This window comes from Buteo buteo, chromosome 14 (genome assembly GCF_964188355.1).
Source record: "Buteo buteo chromosome 14, bButBut1.hap1.1, whole genome shotgun sequence".
Lineage (NCBI taxonomy): Eukaryota > Metazoa > Chordata > Aves > Accipitriformes > Accipitridae > Buteo > Buteo buteo.
In genome coordinates, this window is record NC_134184.1 from 28,882,330 (window position 1) to 28,899,511 (window position 17,182).

The following is a 17,182-nucleotide window of genomic DNA, read 5'->3' on the forward strand; positions in this document are numbered from 1 at the left end:
CTCCACTAAGAGTTGCTTTAGACCCTCCATGATGGAGCTAAATAAAAGTAACAGAAAATGTAAGGCTCATCCTGCATTCTTCCAAGAGGGATTCAGTGGCTTTCTACTCAAAATACACATAATATATGTCTTACAAAGTTCTAGACCTGACTTTGATATTTTATATGAGACCTGAGTCTTGACTTTACCTTTCCTTTGAAATGCATAGATGGGTCCTAACACATTTGCAAAGGGACTTTTTGATGACCTCCACTGGTTTACACCTTTTCATTCTGAAGCGTACAGCACGCTTTTGTGATCTACAGGTTACGGGATTGCCTCTGCTACTCCTGAAACAGCCACGAGCGATGTAGTTACTCTCTTTAACAGTGGTATGCATGCATTTTGTTGTATTTTGGCTTCCCCCTTGGTAAGTAAGGAAGCCAAGAAAGAGTAACATTGCTAACTTGATCTGCGGAGGGAGTTCAGACAGGCAGATCTGAAATCAATTTGCTCAGTGTGGGGAGCCCAGTTAAAAACTATGGTTATCACTAACCACCAAAATTAGGAAAGATTCAATCAGATCTTTTAATCATGATGAATAATACATTGTTAATCTGACACATATACCGCTATTCATTCAGATCCCCTCAGAACAACTTTTTGAGGTGGAGGGAAAAAAGAGTATTACCCTTCAATTTATAGATGCCAATGTGACCTAGAGAAAAAGAGGTAAATCTGCTTGTTATGAAGGGAATCAATATCAGAGCTGGAATCATTTCTGTTCCTGGAATCAAATAATGCATTAATCTGCATTATAAACTATCATCTCCAGTGCAGCTAGAGTGCATGCGTATTTGAATTTTTTTCTACACTGTGTATGTGTTTTAGAGACACATATTCTATTTTCAGGACTGGATGTGGTCGAGTTAAAACATTCTCACAGTGCATATATCTACCCAGCACTTTGGGATTCTTTGAATGTAAAGGGCAGATCATCAGCTGATATCAACTGCTGTAGCACAAATGATGTCTGCGGAGCTGTTTTGTATCAGTTGAGCATCTCCCTTTAAATGCCAACCTTTCTTTGCGCTTTTCACCAGTCTTCCCTGACTTCAGTTAGGATAGGAAGCGTGAAATTGAGCATGTTAAATGAAAGACATAGTGCATGCAAATACTGTATGTGTTTTTAATGGCTGCATATAGCCCCATATTCTTCAAGAGCCTGACTTGCAGAAGTCTAGTGGTACCATTTGTACCATGGTATTCATAGCTGTATTCACTGAGCTGAAATCTGCTATTCAGTATTTCTCATATTGAGTCTGACATCGATCACCTGGGAGAATCTCAGGTGTGAGATGAAGGGATGGAAGTCAAGTTGGCAGTCCTTACTGAGGCACAGTTTCGTGGCTATCTTAGGCAGCTTTACCTGCGTAAAGGCTGGAACTGGACCCCGATTATCTATTAATGCCTCTGAAAAGAAGAAAAAGTGGAAACGGTGAGCTCTTTGAAACTGTGTTTGTGCATGGACAACATATACGTTTGTAGAAACAACTTTCTATGCTCGGGTACTTTCAACAACGCTTGACACTTGCTTGGTTTCTTCATTTTGAAGAACTCTGTAAACATTAGGTGACTGCGGATTTTAGAGCCCGTAATTTCACAGATTCCGGTACGTACTTTGCAGAAACCATATTCTCATGGAACTGTACTTGCGGGCCATTTCCTATCATTTGCAGATTTAGGTTATTACTACTAAAGTCTTCACAGTAAGTGACCTGAGAGAACGTTCCTAGTACTTTTTTTTCATTGCACTCTGAAGTTTATCAAGATATGATGAAAGAGACTTGCTTGGAAGTGAAAGGCTGGTGCATTCTCTCCTTGTAACCCAATTTTCGTGCTTGGGCAGTCAGGAGAGAGGAATATCACAACAGGGTAGCCCATGTGAGGACGCATGATGCCCTCTGCACGGTGCAGGAAGTGCCCAGAAGCTAGGGCTGGTGTTAAGCTGTGAAAGTGAACAGAAGTTGAAGAATCGTATTTTTTGCGCATTTCACCTACAGATAGTCTTTTAGCAGCTTTTATGTACTTGAGATGATATCTAGTGAAGGAAATCTGAGCTGGCTACACAGATACCTAAGGAAATCTCCAGCTCCTCTGCTGGCATTGTAATAGTCATGGGATATCAGGGGAGCTGTTATATTTAAACCCCCAAATTATTAACTTGTTTCTATTTTTCCATCTAATAACGATGAAACAATGTATTTACATCCATCGCTAAATGGTCCAATGTTTTATAAAATTCAAGACAAGTTTTTAAATTAGCTTGCAGTGTAACCAATTGCGAAAGCAGTTTGAAAACAAACCAGATTAGTGTCTTGCTCTGGAAGATACTGGTGCTGTGTGTTTATTATTTAAAAACTTCAGTGGAAGGATGTTTTTGGAAATACACTTTAACCACCTACTGTTTTTAGGCTCGAGGTCTAAATGTGTAAGGAACAAGCAACCAGATAATGTTTTATTAAAAAAACCCAAAAGGTACAAATTTGGGGTCATCAGTAGAGTCAACTTCATGATCTCCCCGAGTTCAAACATCCTAATCCCAAATTATACACCTGAGTAATACGCTGTCTTTGTGTGCCTCTCCCCCTCACTGTCTCGTCTCTCCTTTTCAACTGAATTTGGAAATGTGTTCTCTGTGGGTGAAATGTCTACTTCCAAACAGTTTTGCACGTAACTTCAGACAGGATCCTAGTCCTGTGATACAAATACATAGCAGTCACATGCGCCGGTATTTTGAATGCTTTTTTAATACAAACAACAAACAAACAAATCTAACAGTAACTAGTGTTGTTCAGCTAGTGCTGTTTAATGCAGTTGAATTACATGGAGTTAGTCTTGCTGGCGTTCTTTTAGCACTAAGCGTTCCTCAAAGCACAGTCACAATTACACGTAATACATGTTAGCATTAATTAGCAAACTCTGTCTCATTGTCCTCTTGCAATCTTCAATTGTCATTTACTTCAAAAGGCTAAGGAACTGCAGTGAGACGTGTTTTGGCGTAATTTGCTATTCCTGAAATTGAGGTGGAGAAGAGGAAGAAAGGAGGGTTGAAAGAACAAGTGTCCCTAAATGTTGCTCTTAACCTATCTTTCTTCCTGTGCCCTAAATTAATTCACTGAGAGCAGTACATACTTGTGCTTGCCCAAGTTTGATCCCATGTTTTTGAAAAAGGAAAACTCCCTTGCAGGTGAAGAGCGACATGAGACGGAATCATCCCTTAGTTTCACAATTAGCCAGTAAGGAAAAGGGACCATAAGAGAACTTCATCTATTTTGAGATGTGGTATTAATGGTGGGATTTAGGCCCTATTATTATTCTAATAGGGAATGTAGGTAATCTGTTCAAAATTCCTTTAAAATATAACTTAATAAAATGTTGACTTTTTTAAATGTAACTCTTGACAATTTTTTAAATATAACTTCGTATAAGTGATCCTAGGTAGAGGAGGGTAGTAGAATCACATTTGAAGTACCTGGTGCAGTAACACAGAACTAAGCCACAAGACCCGCAAGCCTTCACGGAAATATTTCATTTCCCCTACTACAAATAAAAGTCCCAATAAAAGAAATGGGGTGCTCTGGACTGTATGAAATTAAGACCGCGGCAAGGTGCCTGCAGTGTAGGATAGGTTGCGCACTGTGGGTCTGTTTTTGTTTCTCATTAACTGCTTTGTGTTTAGGTACTGCGGCATTATATTAGCATATTAAGAGATGTCAGTTCCCTTTCTAGAAATATAAATAGAATTGTGGGAATATAGAAGCCACAAGTATTGATTGCTTTCTGATGTTTAATCCGGTCCACGCAGCTAGGAGTTGTGTGTTTTATTTAGTAGCGCTGTGATTTAAAGGCTTATTTTGAACACTGACTGCATACAAGCCGCAATAATTCCGAAGTCCCACAATTCAGAACATGTGGTGACATTTCGAGATCGCGTGAGCTGCCAGATCTCAGACTGAAAGGGAAAACTGACCCTTTCTTTCCCCAAAGGTAGAGGCTCCTCTTTTACAAAGACAAAAGCGAACAGAGCAGTAAGAAAATCGAAGTAGCAGGAGGAAACAACCGCAAGGCAACGCACGCCTTTGCCCAAACTCTCCCAACGCTTTGAGGCCGAAGGGTTCCACGGGGGCACAGAGACGGACCCCACGGCACTAGGCGCCGTCCCTCCTGTCCCCAGAAAACACCCGAGGGACCGGGACCGGCTCCCCAGCCCCTCAGAACGGCCGGGGGGGGACGCCGGGGACCTTCCCCGCCCTCCTTCAACTGTTTCGCCCCTCAGACTCGCCCCGCTGCTCACCTTGCGGGGCGGCGCTGCCCACCCGCTCCCCTCGCCCTCCTCTCCCCGAGCCGGGCCGGGTCCGGCGGGGCAAGCACCGGCACCCCCCCGCCCTTCCCGCTGTCTAAGCCCGTCGGTCGGGGCGCCGGCCCTCCGCTCCGCCCGCCGGTGTGTGTGTATGAGTGTGTGTCGGGGCGGGGAGGGGGACATCGCCTCAGCCCCCTTGGGCGGGAAAGCGGAGCCCGCCGTGGCCCGGCAGGGCAGGGCGCGCGGCCTTGCCCTGTCAGGGGGGGCGGCGGCGGAAGATGGCGGCCGGGCGCTCCGCTCCGCTCCGCCAGCGCCCGGCTCCGTCCCCGCCGCCTTCGTCCCCTCCTCCCCGCGCCGCCTCTTTCCCCACCCTCCCGCGCCGCCTCCTCCTTCTCCTCCCTCCTCCTTCTCCTCCTCCTCCTCCTCCTCCTCCCCGGGGAGGGGAGCGGCAGCGGCTGCCCTGGCTGAGCCGGGCTCGTGTGCTCTCTCTCGGCAGGAGTCCGGGAAGATGGCCGGGGCCGAGTCGGGGATGAGCGGCGCCGGGATCCCGCAGCAACCCCAGCCCCAACCCCCGGCGCCGGCGGCGGACGAGTCGTCGGACAGCGAAGGGGAACACGAGGGCCCCCAAAAACTCATCCGGAAAGTGTCCACCTCGGGCCAGATCCGCAGCAAGGTAAGGGGGGGGGGGGGAGCAGGAGCCGGCCGGCCCCGCTGCCGCCGGGGCAAGTTTCTCAGTTTCTCCATCCCCGTCCTAGTGCGGGGGCCAGGCGGGAGCCGGGGGCGGCCGCTGCATCCCGGCCGCATCCCCGGGAGCGGCGGCGGGTTGTGTGTGGAGAAGGGGGAGTCTCTCTGTGTGTGTGTGTGTGTGTGTGAGGCAGCCGTGCCTCTTCCTTCCTTCCCTCTCCCCTCCTCCCCGTCCAGCTGTTGCGTCCACATCTGTCCCCGGCTGGCAGGAAGAGCCCCCCGGGGCGGCGGGGCTCCGTGGGGCCGGAGGGGAAACCGCCTGCCCCGGCAGCCGCCCTGCCCTGCCCTGCCCTGCCCTGCCCGGGCGTCCTGGGTGTGGGGGAAGCGGTGGCGGGCTGCCTCCCTCCGGCTCCTCTTCCTCAGCGGCGGGCACCGCTGCCTGCGGGGATCCCGCCCTGCCTCCCCACAGCGCGGGTGGGCTGTCGCGGCGAGCCCTTCCTCACCGACTTTCCTTCCCCCCCACCCCCAAAACCGCTTCGTCTTCCTCAGCCCCCGTGGCGGGGGGCCCGCCGCCTCCGCCCGCTCCTTCGGAGCGGCAGGCGGGGAGCCCCGTGGTGGCAACGTGGGACTCCGGTTTGGGAGCGGGAGCGCCGCGAAGGAGGGAAACCGCGGTGTCCAGTTTGAAAGGCACCTGGCGGGACAGGAGTAAAACTTCCATACGTCCTCGCTCGTGGGGCTGGGGAGGTAAAGCAGCTGTCAAGATTTCAGGTTGGTGCCGGTTTTTGGCTGGCTCGGGTTGCTGAAGTGTCCTGGGGGGGCTGACTTCTTGATGGATGGTGTATTTACATCGCCTTTTTGTCCTGTAGAATGAACTTCAACAAGCATGCATTCAGAAGTATAAAAATGATGAGACCTGACTGACTTTCCGTGTAGAAGGATCCTGTGACTTCCTACAAAGCGTGGCCCGTGTTCAGTGATGGGGGCTGCGCAAAACCCCGCTGGGGAGAGCTTATGGGTGCAGCGACATCAAGATCAGGGTTTTTGCTGCAAGCGTCTGGTTTGAGGGGCAAAGTGACTCCATGCAGGCCCAGACAGATCACACTTACGCTTTGATTTCTGCACAATAGGTCATGTGTTGTTGTTTCCTTTACAGAGCACCCAGTAAAGTTAGTAAGGAGCTGTTTGCGGAGTCCTGTTGGATTGGTGCTGTTCTTCCCTTGAGCTTTCGCTTCACACACTACATCCAAAGGCAGCCGCCTTTAAACAGAAAGCACTGGTTGTTAAACAGTAGCATTATCCCATTATGCGAGGTGGAAAGCAATTTTTCTCCTGAAACCTCCTAAACACGACATGTCATCCCATTTTATTGCTAAATGTTAATTTTGCATTTGCAGTTGTTAGGCCCGGCTGAAGGGTTACTATAGTAAGTAATACACAACTATTGCATCGTGTTGAAAACATAGTCCCACGCAAACTTCCAGCTTTGACACCACTTCTGTGTGGCAGTCTTCAAAATGTTTTAAAAGTGACAGAACATGATGCTTTATTAGCTGTAGTGGTGTTAAGTGTATTCCAGGGTTTGCTCTCATAGAGGTTGATGCTTGCGTAAGGAAAACGTGAATTATGAACGTTATTGAAACAGGTCTGTGAGCATGAGATCCCAGCCAATTCTTAGCAGCTGTTACAGGTTGGTGTGATATTCTGTATCTGAGGGCTGTGAATGAATGCAAAGCTGGCATCGCCTGATGTTCTAAGACAGCTCTACAAGTGATGCTTTTGCTTATCTTAGTTTGCGTCTCAGTTCTATTTCTGTGAATTGGATATATATAGGAAAAACTGACTGCTGACATAATTGGAGTCATAAAATGTTGCTTTACTGGTTGCAATTTACAAGAATATGCAACCCCGAATATAAACATCTTTCTTTCTATTTAATTAAAAGTGATTTATCTTTGTTAAAGATGAGACCCACGTTAAATAATTTAGTAGCACTTTATTTTATAACTCGCCATGCATTATTTAAAAGTAGCTATATTTAGACAGACAACTCCCATTTAGTTTAAGGGTGTTGTATGTTTGCTGTTGTAGTAGTTGGTGATCAGTGGTTACATGAAACCACTAGAGCAAGCAACGTCAGGGAGCTGCTCTTTTACCCAGCTTGTCCCTTTCATTCAAATTAGATTTGTTAAGCTTCACTTACTCAGTGAATGTGTTTGTAAGCTAAGGTTTTAATTAAATGGATTGGGTTTGTCTTACAGCTAAGAATAGACTCTTGAAAGAACCCAAAACATGTATATTACATTTATCATTGATGCTTGCGGGCCGTTTAACGCTGTGCTATTTTTCTCCGGAGGTTGCTTATAGGCTTACTTGAAGCATTTCAGCAACGTGGTATTGATTCCTTAGCTCAGAACTATACCCAAAAGTCTCTGCTGGTAATTGTTTTTATTTTACTTAAGGAAGATGTTATTTTTAGATGTTTGGGTACAGTTGATCATTTGTGAAAGCTACCATATGGTGACACTTTTCAGATAGAATCATTCAGGAGTGGATTTTTTTTTAGCGTGTATAATAAGATTTAGCAAATGTATGTATAAGAGCAAAGCCCTTTTGCTAGCAGAAACATAAGTCTAAAGATTTCTAGCACCTGTAGTGCTCAAAGGGAGTTTTTTAAGCCTTGCCCTCTCCTTCCTAAATAAAAACAATTAATTATTTGGCTGAGGGCAGGGGATGAAAAGCAGAACAGGGAAGTGAAAAGAAAGAATACTATATTGGCAGATGTAATTACACTGAAGTTCATTGCTTGTTCGTGGTACGCTAATTGTATGCTCACAGTTCTGCTTAGAAGTCTGTTGTCCAGTTTCACCATAGCTTGCCCACATTGAATAGCAACTTCCTCTGCAAACTGCTTGCTTGATTTCAGTGGAACTACTTTCACAGTAAATTGCTATGAGAAACGGATGGGTGATAGGGCTGGACAGTCAGGTAACTTCTATCATGGGTGTATTTTTAGTTCATGCATATGTATTCCCCACATCTTTAGAGTCCTTTAAAGGCATGTCTGTGTCAAAGTATGGCCATTATTTCCCCAGGCAGAAAAATTCAAGATCAGCATATTTTGGTGTCTGCAAACCTGAGGAGGAGAGAAAAAGTTGTGGTGCAAAGAACTAAACTATTCTTTGGGCCAACACCTTGTTTGTACCTAGGAGCTGTTTGCTCAAGCCCTTGTACTTGGTTGTAGAGTGACACTGTAGCAGTAGGTGTCTTTAGGGGAGTCAGGACCAAAATTTTGTGAGATTAAAGCCAGGATCTTTAAACCTCATCCTGGAAGCTGTTGCATCTGCAGAGCTCGTATATGTTCCCTGGAGGAAATGCAAGGGAATAAACAGGTGGCAGATAACCTGTGAAGTTCAAGCAGTTTTGAGCCAAATTACCGAACGGAGAGCATGGAAATAATTCTTGACTTCGTGATGTCTACCCACCATTTCCCCCCACTCTGGGAGACCTGAACATTTAGTACATAAAAAGTGTCTTGGTAAAAAACATTTTTGGAATATACAGAATGTTTTTATGAGGACTTTGGAAAACTGTAGTCAGACAGTTTGAAGCAGTATATATGATGATGTACAAGCAGTGTTATATTGGGGATTGAAGTTGTGGAAAATTCTCCGTGTGTCTGTGTTAAACTTGGCTTCTTAACTTTTAAAGATGCTGGTTAAGACAGGCAGCTACAGTGCCTTCCTTAAATGAAGCAGATGACTTCAGTTCTTGGGGCTACAGCCCAAAAAACTGCCTGTTGTCAGCTGGCTTCTAGTTTCTTTAAAGTTAATCACTGCAGTGCAAAGTACATTCCTTAAAAAGATGGTCTTGCTTCAGTTCTTTATGGCTGGAACCTGTCCAGAAGGGAAGGTTCAAATTAGAGCTGACACTTTTTCTCTTTAAATTCTGGTCATCTTGGGGATGAGCACAAGATTAATAAATGAAATAGTCCCTGAATACTTGGAATTAGAGTCGTCAGATGAACACAGCTATAGTTCCTACTCTTGCCTTGAGTACTCTCTGCTAAAAACTGGATATGAAGAACAGCACTTTCATCGCTGACCTGGCTTCCTACTTTAATGGGCCCATGTGCAGTTAATGGGAAAGCTCTGCTGGATACATGTTTTACTCTCAAATCCACAATTGGGTATCTATCTGGCCTGCGTTTATTTTTGGATGAAGCAGACATGCTGGAGCAGAAAGTATAAATCGGGAAGTGCAAGAAAATACGTTGTATTGAGCAAGATAAATACACTTGTAATGTGTTTGAGAGAATGCTTTCTTCCTCTCCTTCACCCCCAGTGGTTTTTGTTTATAATGAAGTTGCTGTAACGTGGGAGATGTTCAGAAACACGAGTGTGTTATAATTAGTGGAGATGATGCAGTGTTGTTTAGTTAAATGGCAAGAGTTGTTACTAGAATTATCTTATCTGAGGTCTTAATATATTTTTTTAGAGCTCCTAAATCATTATGGAGTAATAAAAGTAAATTAATTAAATTCCCCACTGTGTTTTTATTGGCCTTAGTGGATAACACCAGCCATTTAGGAACTGAGCCTTCAAAAAGTTTCTAACCTCTTCCATATGGTGACATTTGACAGTGCCAAGTCCCAGTAGTCACTTCCTGTTTGTTTCTGGTATACATTTCTCTCCGATTACCATAGCTTGTTAACTCACCTAAATGTAAAGTGCTGTGGTTGATACTGGCGTTAGACTTCATGAACATCATTCCCTGCAATGTAATCTGCTTTTTCTAGCTTTGATAGTTCCTCATTTACTCAGCTAACTGGTGGCCGATTCCTTACTGGTTAAGGAAGCATGTTTTTTATGCACCAGAAGTTCTCAGGAAAATGCTACGGTTGCAAAGTTAACCCTAATGGGGATCCTCTATGTGCATTAGGATTGTCTGAATCTGCACAGCTTCAAAATGTGTTGTAATTTGCAATTCATTCTGCAACTGCTGTAAGACATATAGTGTCACTAAACTTTATCGTTGTGTTTACACAGCATGGGGCAGAACTAAAGCAATCGAGTGCATAGCAGTTGTCCTCAAGTTCTTGGCACCTGGCAGTGTCCACAGAAGAAATTGAAGGGTGCTGCAGGATATCTGTCTTCAGTATTCGTATTTTCCATCATTTTCGCTCTGCAATTAAATTAGTTGTACTGTATATCCATCCTTAGTAAAATGTTTCACCAACTTTTTCTCACAACTGTTGTAAAATCTGGTGAATTTGATTCCCTCCCTGCATCCTGGGGACTTTAGCCTATTTTTTAAGTGAAATATTCAGAATCAGTTCATCAGTATATGTTCCTGATAGATGCAGACACACATAGTTAATGCACAGAGCAATATATTTGAAGTTTCATATCCATATATATTACTCAGTTCTAGAGTATGCCTGGATGAAGCAAACCAGTTTCTAGCATGACATGCTGTGCAATATTTGTTGCTTCTCATACTTGCTGTATGTCTACATAGGTTTTCAAAAAAGGGTCCATTAATGGAAAATTTCAGCCAAAGACATGGTAGTTCGGGGAGGTTAAAAATGATTGAACGTCCTACATAGAAGCGAGCGGGGTTAGGATGGAAAGAGTTACGCTATTTAAGGCACAGTGGTCATTACCACTCCAAATTCTGACACATGTTTGTATAAAACTGAAATGAAATCTGCGAAGGCATTTTAGTGATGCATGTATTGGCAAAGCTTAAATTGCCAGCTAAGTACCAGAAAGGAGGAGCTTGTAACATTTTTCAATAGATATTTGCAAGCAGGTCTCAAAGGAAATGTTGCTTTTTTTTTCTTTCTAGAATCTTTAAATGATTAATGCTATTTTGTATTGAGAGATAACATGAATTATCCCCCACCCCCCACCCCCCTGCCAACTGGTGAGCTGTGTGTGTGAAAAAAGACAAGATAATCACACTCTCATCTTTAATATTAGAGATTTTGATTGTTTTGTTCCAAGGAGCTGGGGAATGCTTTTCTGCCAAAAAGATCAGGTGAAACACATTGAGCTTATCGTGTAGTTCAGAGAGAATATCTGTTTTTTAAGAAACACAAGAAGAGACTCATTCAAGAATAAATGACAACTGGGAATCCCTTTCTGAGATGCCTTATCTTGTGAACTTCATGTGCACAGTCCCAAAGACACAGAACAGCCATGCCAGAGCTCAAGAAAGGACTATTCTATAGCTGTGTCTTTATCCATGTAAGGCTATATAGATAATTTGCGGACATTTTGAATTGTTTCCAGCAGTTACATCAGAATCCAAGATGCAAGACTGCTGTATGACTACTGTATGACTAGCTGGACTAGCCAAGTTAGTTTGGATATCTGTAGCAGAATGCATAGAATTACAGTGATTTTCTAATTGAAGTAGTGATCAAAAGAATAGTCTGTCTCACTATCACAAAGCCTTTATCTGAAGGGAAATACTGAATTCTCTTGGCTAGCTGAAGACGATAAAAGGCAGCTTAGACCAATGTTCTTGCTCTGGGAGGCTCCAAAAGGCTAATTTTTTTGTTAAACAATGTTACTGTTAGTTACTTTGAACTCTGACCAACAATGCTTCTGGTAAGGGATCTATAGAACAACATATATATTCTGGAGATCTCAAAATCTAAGCGCAGCAAGAAGGTAATACGTGTTTGTGTGTGGATTCATTGAAGCTCAGAATATGGAGTTTTGGGTATAAAAGAATGCTTCTGTAGTCATTCTGATGTTTTGGATGTTTTCCTCTGATCGGGCTAATTAAGACATAGTTTGGTGTCTTGTGAAGTAGCTCACTTGCAGAGGAACCACAAGACCAGTATTTTGTTCTGATTGGCCATTAAGTTTTTGAGATTCTTTATAGTTATTTGTAACATAGGTGGATGTGATGTTATAAAGGTATTGACAGCATGGCTGTCTTTGTTCATTTTTTTTCAGTTTGATACTTTGGTACCTGGACTTTGTCTTTTATGAAGAGAGGTAACTCTTTCTTTCGCCTTTGTATTTGCCGCCTTCTTACATTACTGTTTTATCCTTCCTCTCCTGCCTCCAAGAAGTAAGCTGTGTTCTCCAAAATCTTCTTTTAAAAACCTAAGAACAGGCTACTAAATAACAGTGCGGTAACCACAGCTCTATTATACTAAGTTCAAGCCACAGCTCTCAACTTGCTAGCAATGGCAAAAAAAAAAAAAAGCCTAGCTTGGGGGCATCCATAACTTACATCCTCCACAACATAATAAAAAGAAACCTCATTCTTTCTTAATGTAAACATTGCATTTATCACACCAAACAAGCCTAATGCTGACCCAAAATAAATATTATTTCATTGATGTGCTAAAAATAAGACCACTGCATTAGATGCTATTTAAAATGAAATAAGAGATTTATTCTAGTAAAACATTTAAGCACATACTGAAACACTTCAGTCGTCCTGTACACTTTTATATGATTAATTCCTTCTTAAAATTAAGCCAGTGCTTAAGTGCTTGTTGGATGTGGGCCATAAAAAATTCGTACATGAAGTCAGAATGTAGTTGACTTATAAAACTTTTACCCTGTAGGAATTATCCTGATATATTGCGCAATTATGAAGAAAGAACAGATAATTTTTTTTTTCCAGCTAAGTTTTTCATTTGACTAATGTTCCTATTTAGGAATATTTCACCGCATAGATACTGAAAGCACGATAACAAAAACCTGAGCTGTACTCCTGGGAGAGTTAATGTTATTGTAATGAATTCAGCAAGGTTTTACACTTGATGAGAATTTATTTGTTTATTAGATGGGCGGCGTGAGATTTATGATGATCTGAACCATTCAGTTCCTTGCCTTTAAATGTTGGGGTTTGCAAATGGTGCGAGATTGCGCTACTTCATTGTCACTTAGCAACCTTAATAGGGTTTTGAAGCTGAGTAGTAGCCTGTGGGTGGTGAGTCTCCCTATGTATTTGCCGGGTGGGAAGCAACACAAGCCCCTCTGTGGGCAGCCGCTGGGAGGATGCGTGTCCAGCCCGTGCCAGGGTCTCTCTAGATGTTCTTGCTGAGGAGAGCCAGCCGTGCCCTCGGTGTCATTTTGCACTTCTGGCATAGTTTTGTGCTGGGAAGATCTGCCGAGGTTTTTCATGCCTGCGGAGATTTAAGTGGATCTAAAGGGCTGTCGTGCTACTCTGGTCAGTTATGTCCTGTTGTGTGGTTGCTTAAATTTAGCAACCGAGTTTGACTGGCTTCAGATTGACAGCTGGTAGTCCTTATTGCTGCTGTGATGCTCCCGAGCGAGAGGGAGGTTGGTGTCTTCCCAGCTCTTGGTGAGAAGGGTGGCTTGCTCTGGTTCAGCTAAGGATGTCAGAAAGGATCAGCGTGGCTAACCAGCAGCCCCGGCCACCCGTCGGGCAGAGACTTCTTCCCTCCCTGTGCACACTCTGTTGATCATGAGGACGGGCACATACTTCTGTGTTTGTTTTAATGCTTCCATAGAGACATCTTGCTGCTTGTTCTCTCCCTCCTTTCCTGCCTGCTGCTGTCACGGTTTCTTCAGGAATTTGAACAGAGAAAAGGTTACATCCCTTTTCCTTTCAGCCTGTGCCTCTGCAAGGTTTCTCCCAATAATCCCCATAAAGAGAGCAACTGCCCAAGACCAAAAGGTTTGTTGGGCATGGAGTCTTAGAGAGGGTGGAGATATATGAGGTTGCTCCTCTGGATAGTTCACTGGGGAGCTATTGACTTGAAAACTAATGCACCCTTTTTGCTGATTTTTCAGCTATTATTGTCATTTTTTGCCTGATATCTCGAGGAACTACTCATGAGTTACTCTGTAGACAAACATTGATTGGCCTCAGTCTCAGGAGTCTGTTAAAGTGAAAAAAGAGAGAACACAAAGAGTAAAAGGGGGTTTGTGAGTCAAGGATCCCATCACTGAAATAATATGGTGGTGTTCATGGTGTAAACAGTAATTCTTTCCATTGTATATTAACTTGATATATTTATGATATGTTGATTCTACCTGGGAAGAATCCAGAGAGGGTGCAGCTCTGCAAGGAGGAGCTAGTGTGAGTGAGTTACTTGGGTGTGAGATGGAGAGCCAATGTTTCTGATTAAACCCGAGCTTTTAATGAAATAAAAAATATTTTTATCATTTACACAGCTTCTCATTACAGACAAATAAACAGGAATAACCTTCCGAGCCATCTATCTGATGTTGTTAAACTTGATTTTCCTTCCCCTGAGTGAGTGAACTTGTTTAAGCAAACTTTGCATGTAACTTAGAAGTCTGCATTATAATGCTTTTGTAGGGGGAAAACAGAATTTGAGAAAACTTCTTCATGTAGCTCAGTTGACTGCATCATCTTTTTTGGTTATGAATGAATGCTGGGCTAATACACGTTTGTCTGCTGCTTCTTGTCTGCTGCTGGAAGCAGGCAAGCTTTAGGAAGCAAAGAAAGGACTTTTACCTGTACTGAGTCCGCTGGTTAACATTCTGTAGCGAGATCATTTTGGTCAATGTGCCTCAAAACTGTGTGCAGGCAAGATAAAATTTATACCTGAGACACTTTACTGCTTAGGCCGGTGGTCTCCAACCTTTCCTAATCCACTGGCAAATAAGCTTTCACAAATTCAAAGGCAGTTATACAAGTTAGGGCCTGTGCTTGTATCCTGTCATACTAGATGACAAGCTTTTTTTCCCTTGCCATACTTGGTAATTTCATAAAATACATTAAAAAAAAATACTCTGGGCTTCAGAGGCTTGCCAGATTTCTATCTATGCCCCTGATGCTGCATCACAAAACTCTTGTTCTGTTGCTTCTTCAGCATTTCAAAAGAAAAGAAGATCCTAATAAGTACAGAACTTCTGATGAGCTTTTGTCAAAAGCAAGCTCTTAAATGTGCTGGCAATGTCAAGCTGTATGCTTAAAAACCCTTCAGTGCTTTTGTGTATTATCTCATGTTAACTGGTGTTGCCAGGTAAATGCAACTGTAGTGAATAGCTTTTTTTTTTTTTAAGAATACATAATCTTTATTCCAGTTTCTTTAAGCTTTGCATTTTCCCATAGTTCTGATTATATGTACACTTCAGATGACCTTACTTCTTGCATAAACAGGCAAGCAATTCTGTGCATGTGTGTGTGTGCATGCGAACCAATACTGATTTTTTTTCTGCTTACACTGTTTAGGGTAAAAAAAAAAAAAAAGAAAAAACCACCAGTTTTTCACTTGGTTGCTGTGTGCATCATTGAGGAGGAGATAAAAGGAATTAACATCACAGGTTCTACTCCTTCCCCACCCTTTGTCAGCCAGGGATCTGCGATCTGCTGCCAACAGTTTTACAAAGGGCTCCTATTTCAAATTACCGTTTGAGCCTGTGATAAACCTGTGTCCCTGGGAGGTTGTCTCACAGTGAGGAGTTGGAAATGACTGGGAAATCTTATATTTTTCTATTTGAGTAAAGAAAAAAACCAACAACCCAAACGTCACAACCAGGGCAAGAGGCAAATGAGCTTCTGCTGAATTTTATGCTAAGGATGATTATACCTTTTCTTTGAAATATACACCAAGGTTATTTATAGCTAATCCACAGTTTATATTACTGTGTGTAGGTGTGAGAGGTTATAGAGAGGGACTTTTTTCTAGGAAAAAAATATTTATGGGGGTTGTTACAGACTCATAATAGTAATTTGGGTTGGAAGACACTTTGGGAGGTCATCTGGTCCTACCCCCACGCTCAGAGGAGGGATATTTTCAAAGGAACATTGGGTTGCCCAGAGCTGTGTCTCTCTGAATGTCATACAGATCGGTAGAATATGGTTCCTGATTTATTTCAAATTAAGTATTCTCTCTCTTCCTTTTACACAAGTGTTGAGGGTAACCTGTGTCATCTGAGGAAGATTTGTCAGTATTGAAAGGCCTGGTTAAATACCTTCAGAAGCAAAAAAATTACTTCTTTTCAATGGCACAACTTTAAGAAAGGTCTAAAAAAAGGAAAGTCCCTTTCTTCTCCCCCCCTACCTTACAACATGGACCAGGAGTGAAATAGTGTGGTTGCTGTCTATTTATAGATTCAGTAATGTGCCAGTGTATGCTTATTATACCTAATTAGGAGTATTCTAAATAACTTTTTGTTTGCGTTACAGATAAAGCTGTGTGATTGCAGATCAATGGCATGGAATCATGTTATGCCTTATCAAGTTCTAAAGTCTTTCTCCTCTAAATTAAACTTCCCTGGACTGATAGCTACTTTTTAATAGTCTCCCTACTATAGCCATGATTTATCTGCCCTAAGACCATTTGTATGCTGCTTTAGTTAAAATTTAAAAGCTAGAATTTTAAGAGGTACTCATGGGAACTGGGAACTAAACTAAACTAAAATTTCCTATAAAAGGAAATTGCAAGAACTTAAATGATTTCCACGTTTTCTGTTGTTTCTGGTGACATTCTGCATGATGTTTGATGACCTAGGGTTTGACCAAGATGCAACTGGTTGAGATGCAGTTGAGGGTGCCTGGATAGTGCTGCACCACCTTCACCGATCTTCCCACATCCCTGGGTCTAGCCAGTGGAGGTGATTCTGCACCTCTTGCAGGTGGTGACAGGTGGCTCAGAGGTCATGAGTATGGTACAGAAAAAGACCCATCTAAATGCAGCAAGGAAATGCTGGGCACAGGGACTTGATGAAATATAGACTTCCTGGCCATTCATGTCCTGGATACACTTTTAATGCTTTCCCTCTGGTAAATTGTTTGTTGTGAAAGTGATTATGAAACTTCTCAAACTGTGCGGTTTAGTTGAAAGACTTTGTCTCCTGTATTAGCCCAAGCTTGGTCTTCCATTTTACTTGACCTTGGACCACTTAAACTTTGTCGGTTTTTGCTAATACCACTAATTAATTTTAACCACAGCATATGGTGATGGAGAAATACCGATTCCAACTCTTCTCCCCAAGGTGTTAAGCAATACTAAACCTCTGATTCCTGATGTGTGCAGAATTTTGTCGTGTACAGAAAAGCACTTTTGTGTTTTTTCTTTCATTGGGGAGATATGTAATGTAACTTAAATAAAAACAAATTTATACTAAGCTGTATTACAAAAATAATATGCAGTATCCACAGAAAAAAATAGTTGGTAGCACTGAATTT

The 17,182-nt window shown here is 42.8% G+C and overlaps 1 protein-coding gene across 2 annotated transcripts in view; it reads left to right on the plus strand.

Moving 5' to 3' along the window:
* The first annotated feature begins 4,814 nt into the window (after window positions 1–4,814).
* The window catches only part of DGKH (diacylglycerol kinase eta), a 158,119-nt gene continuing 145,751 nt past the window's right edge, over window positions 4,815–17,182 (plus strand). For both annotated transcript variants that reach the window (XM_075046135.1, XM_075046136.1), the window contains exon 1: window positions 4,815–5,015. In XM_075046135.1, the coding sequence (XP_074902236.1) occupies window positions 4,851–5,015 (165 nt within the window). In that variant the 5' untranslated portion in view covers window positions 4,815–4,850. The remainder of the gene's footprint in view (window positions 5,016–17,182) is intronic.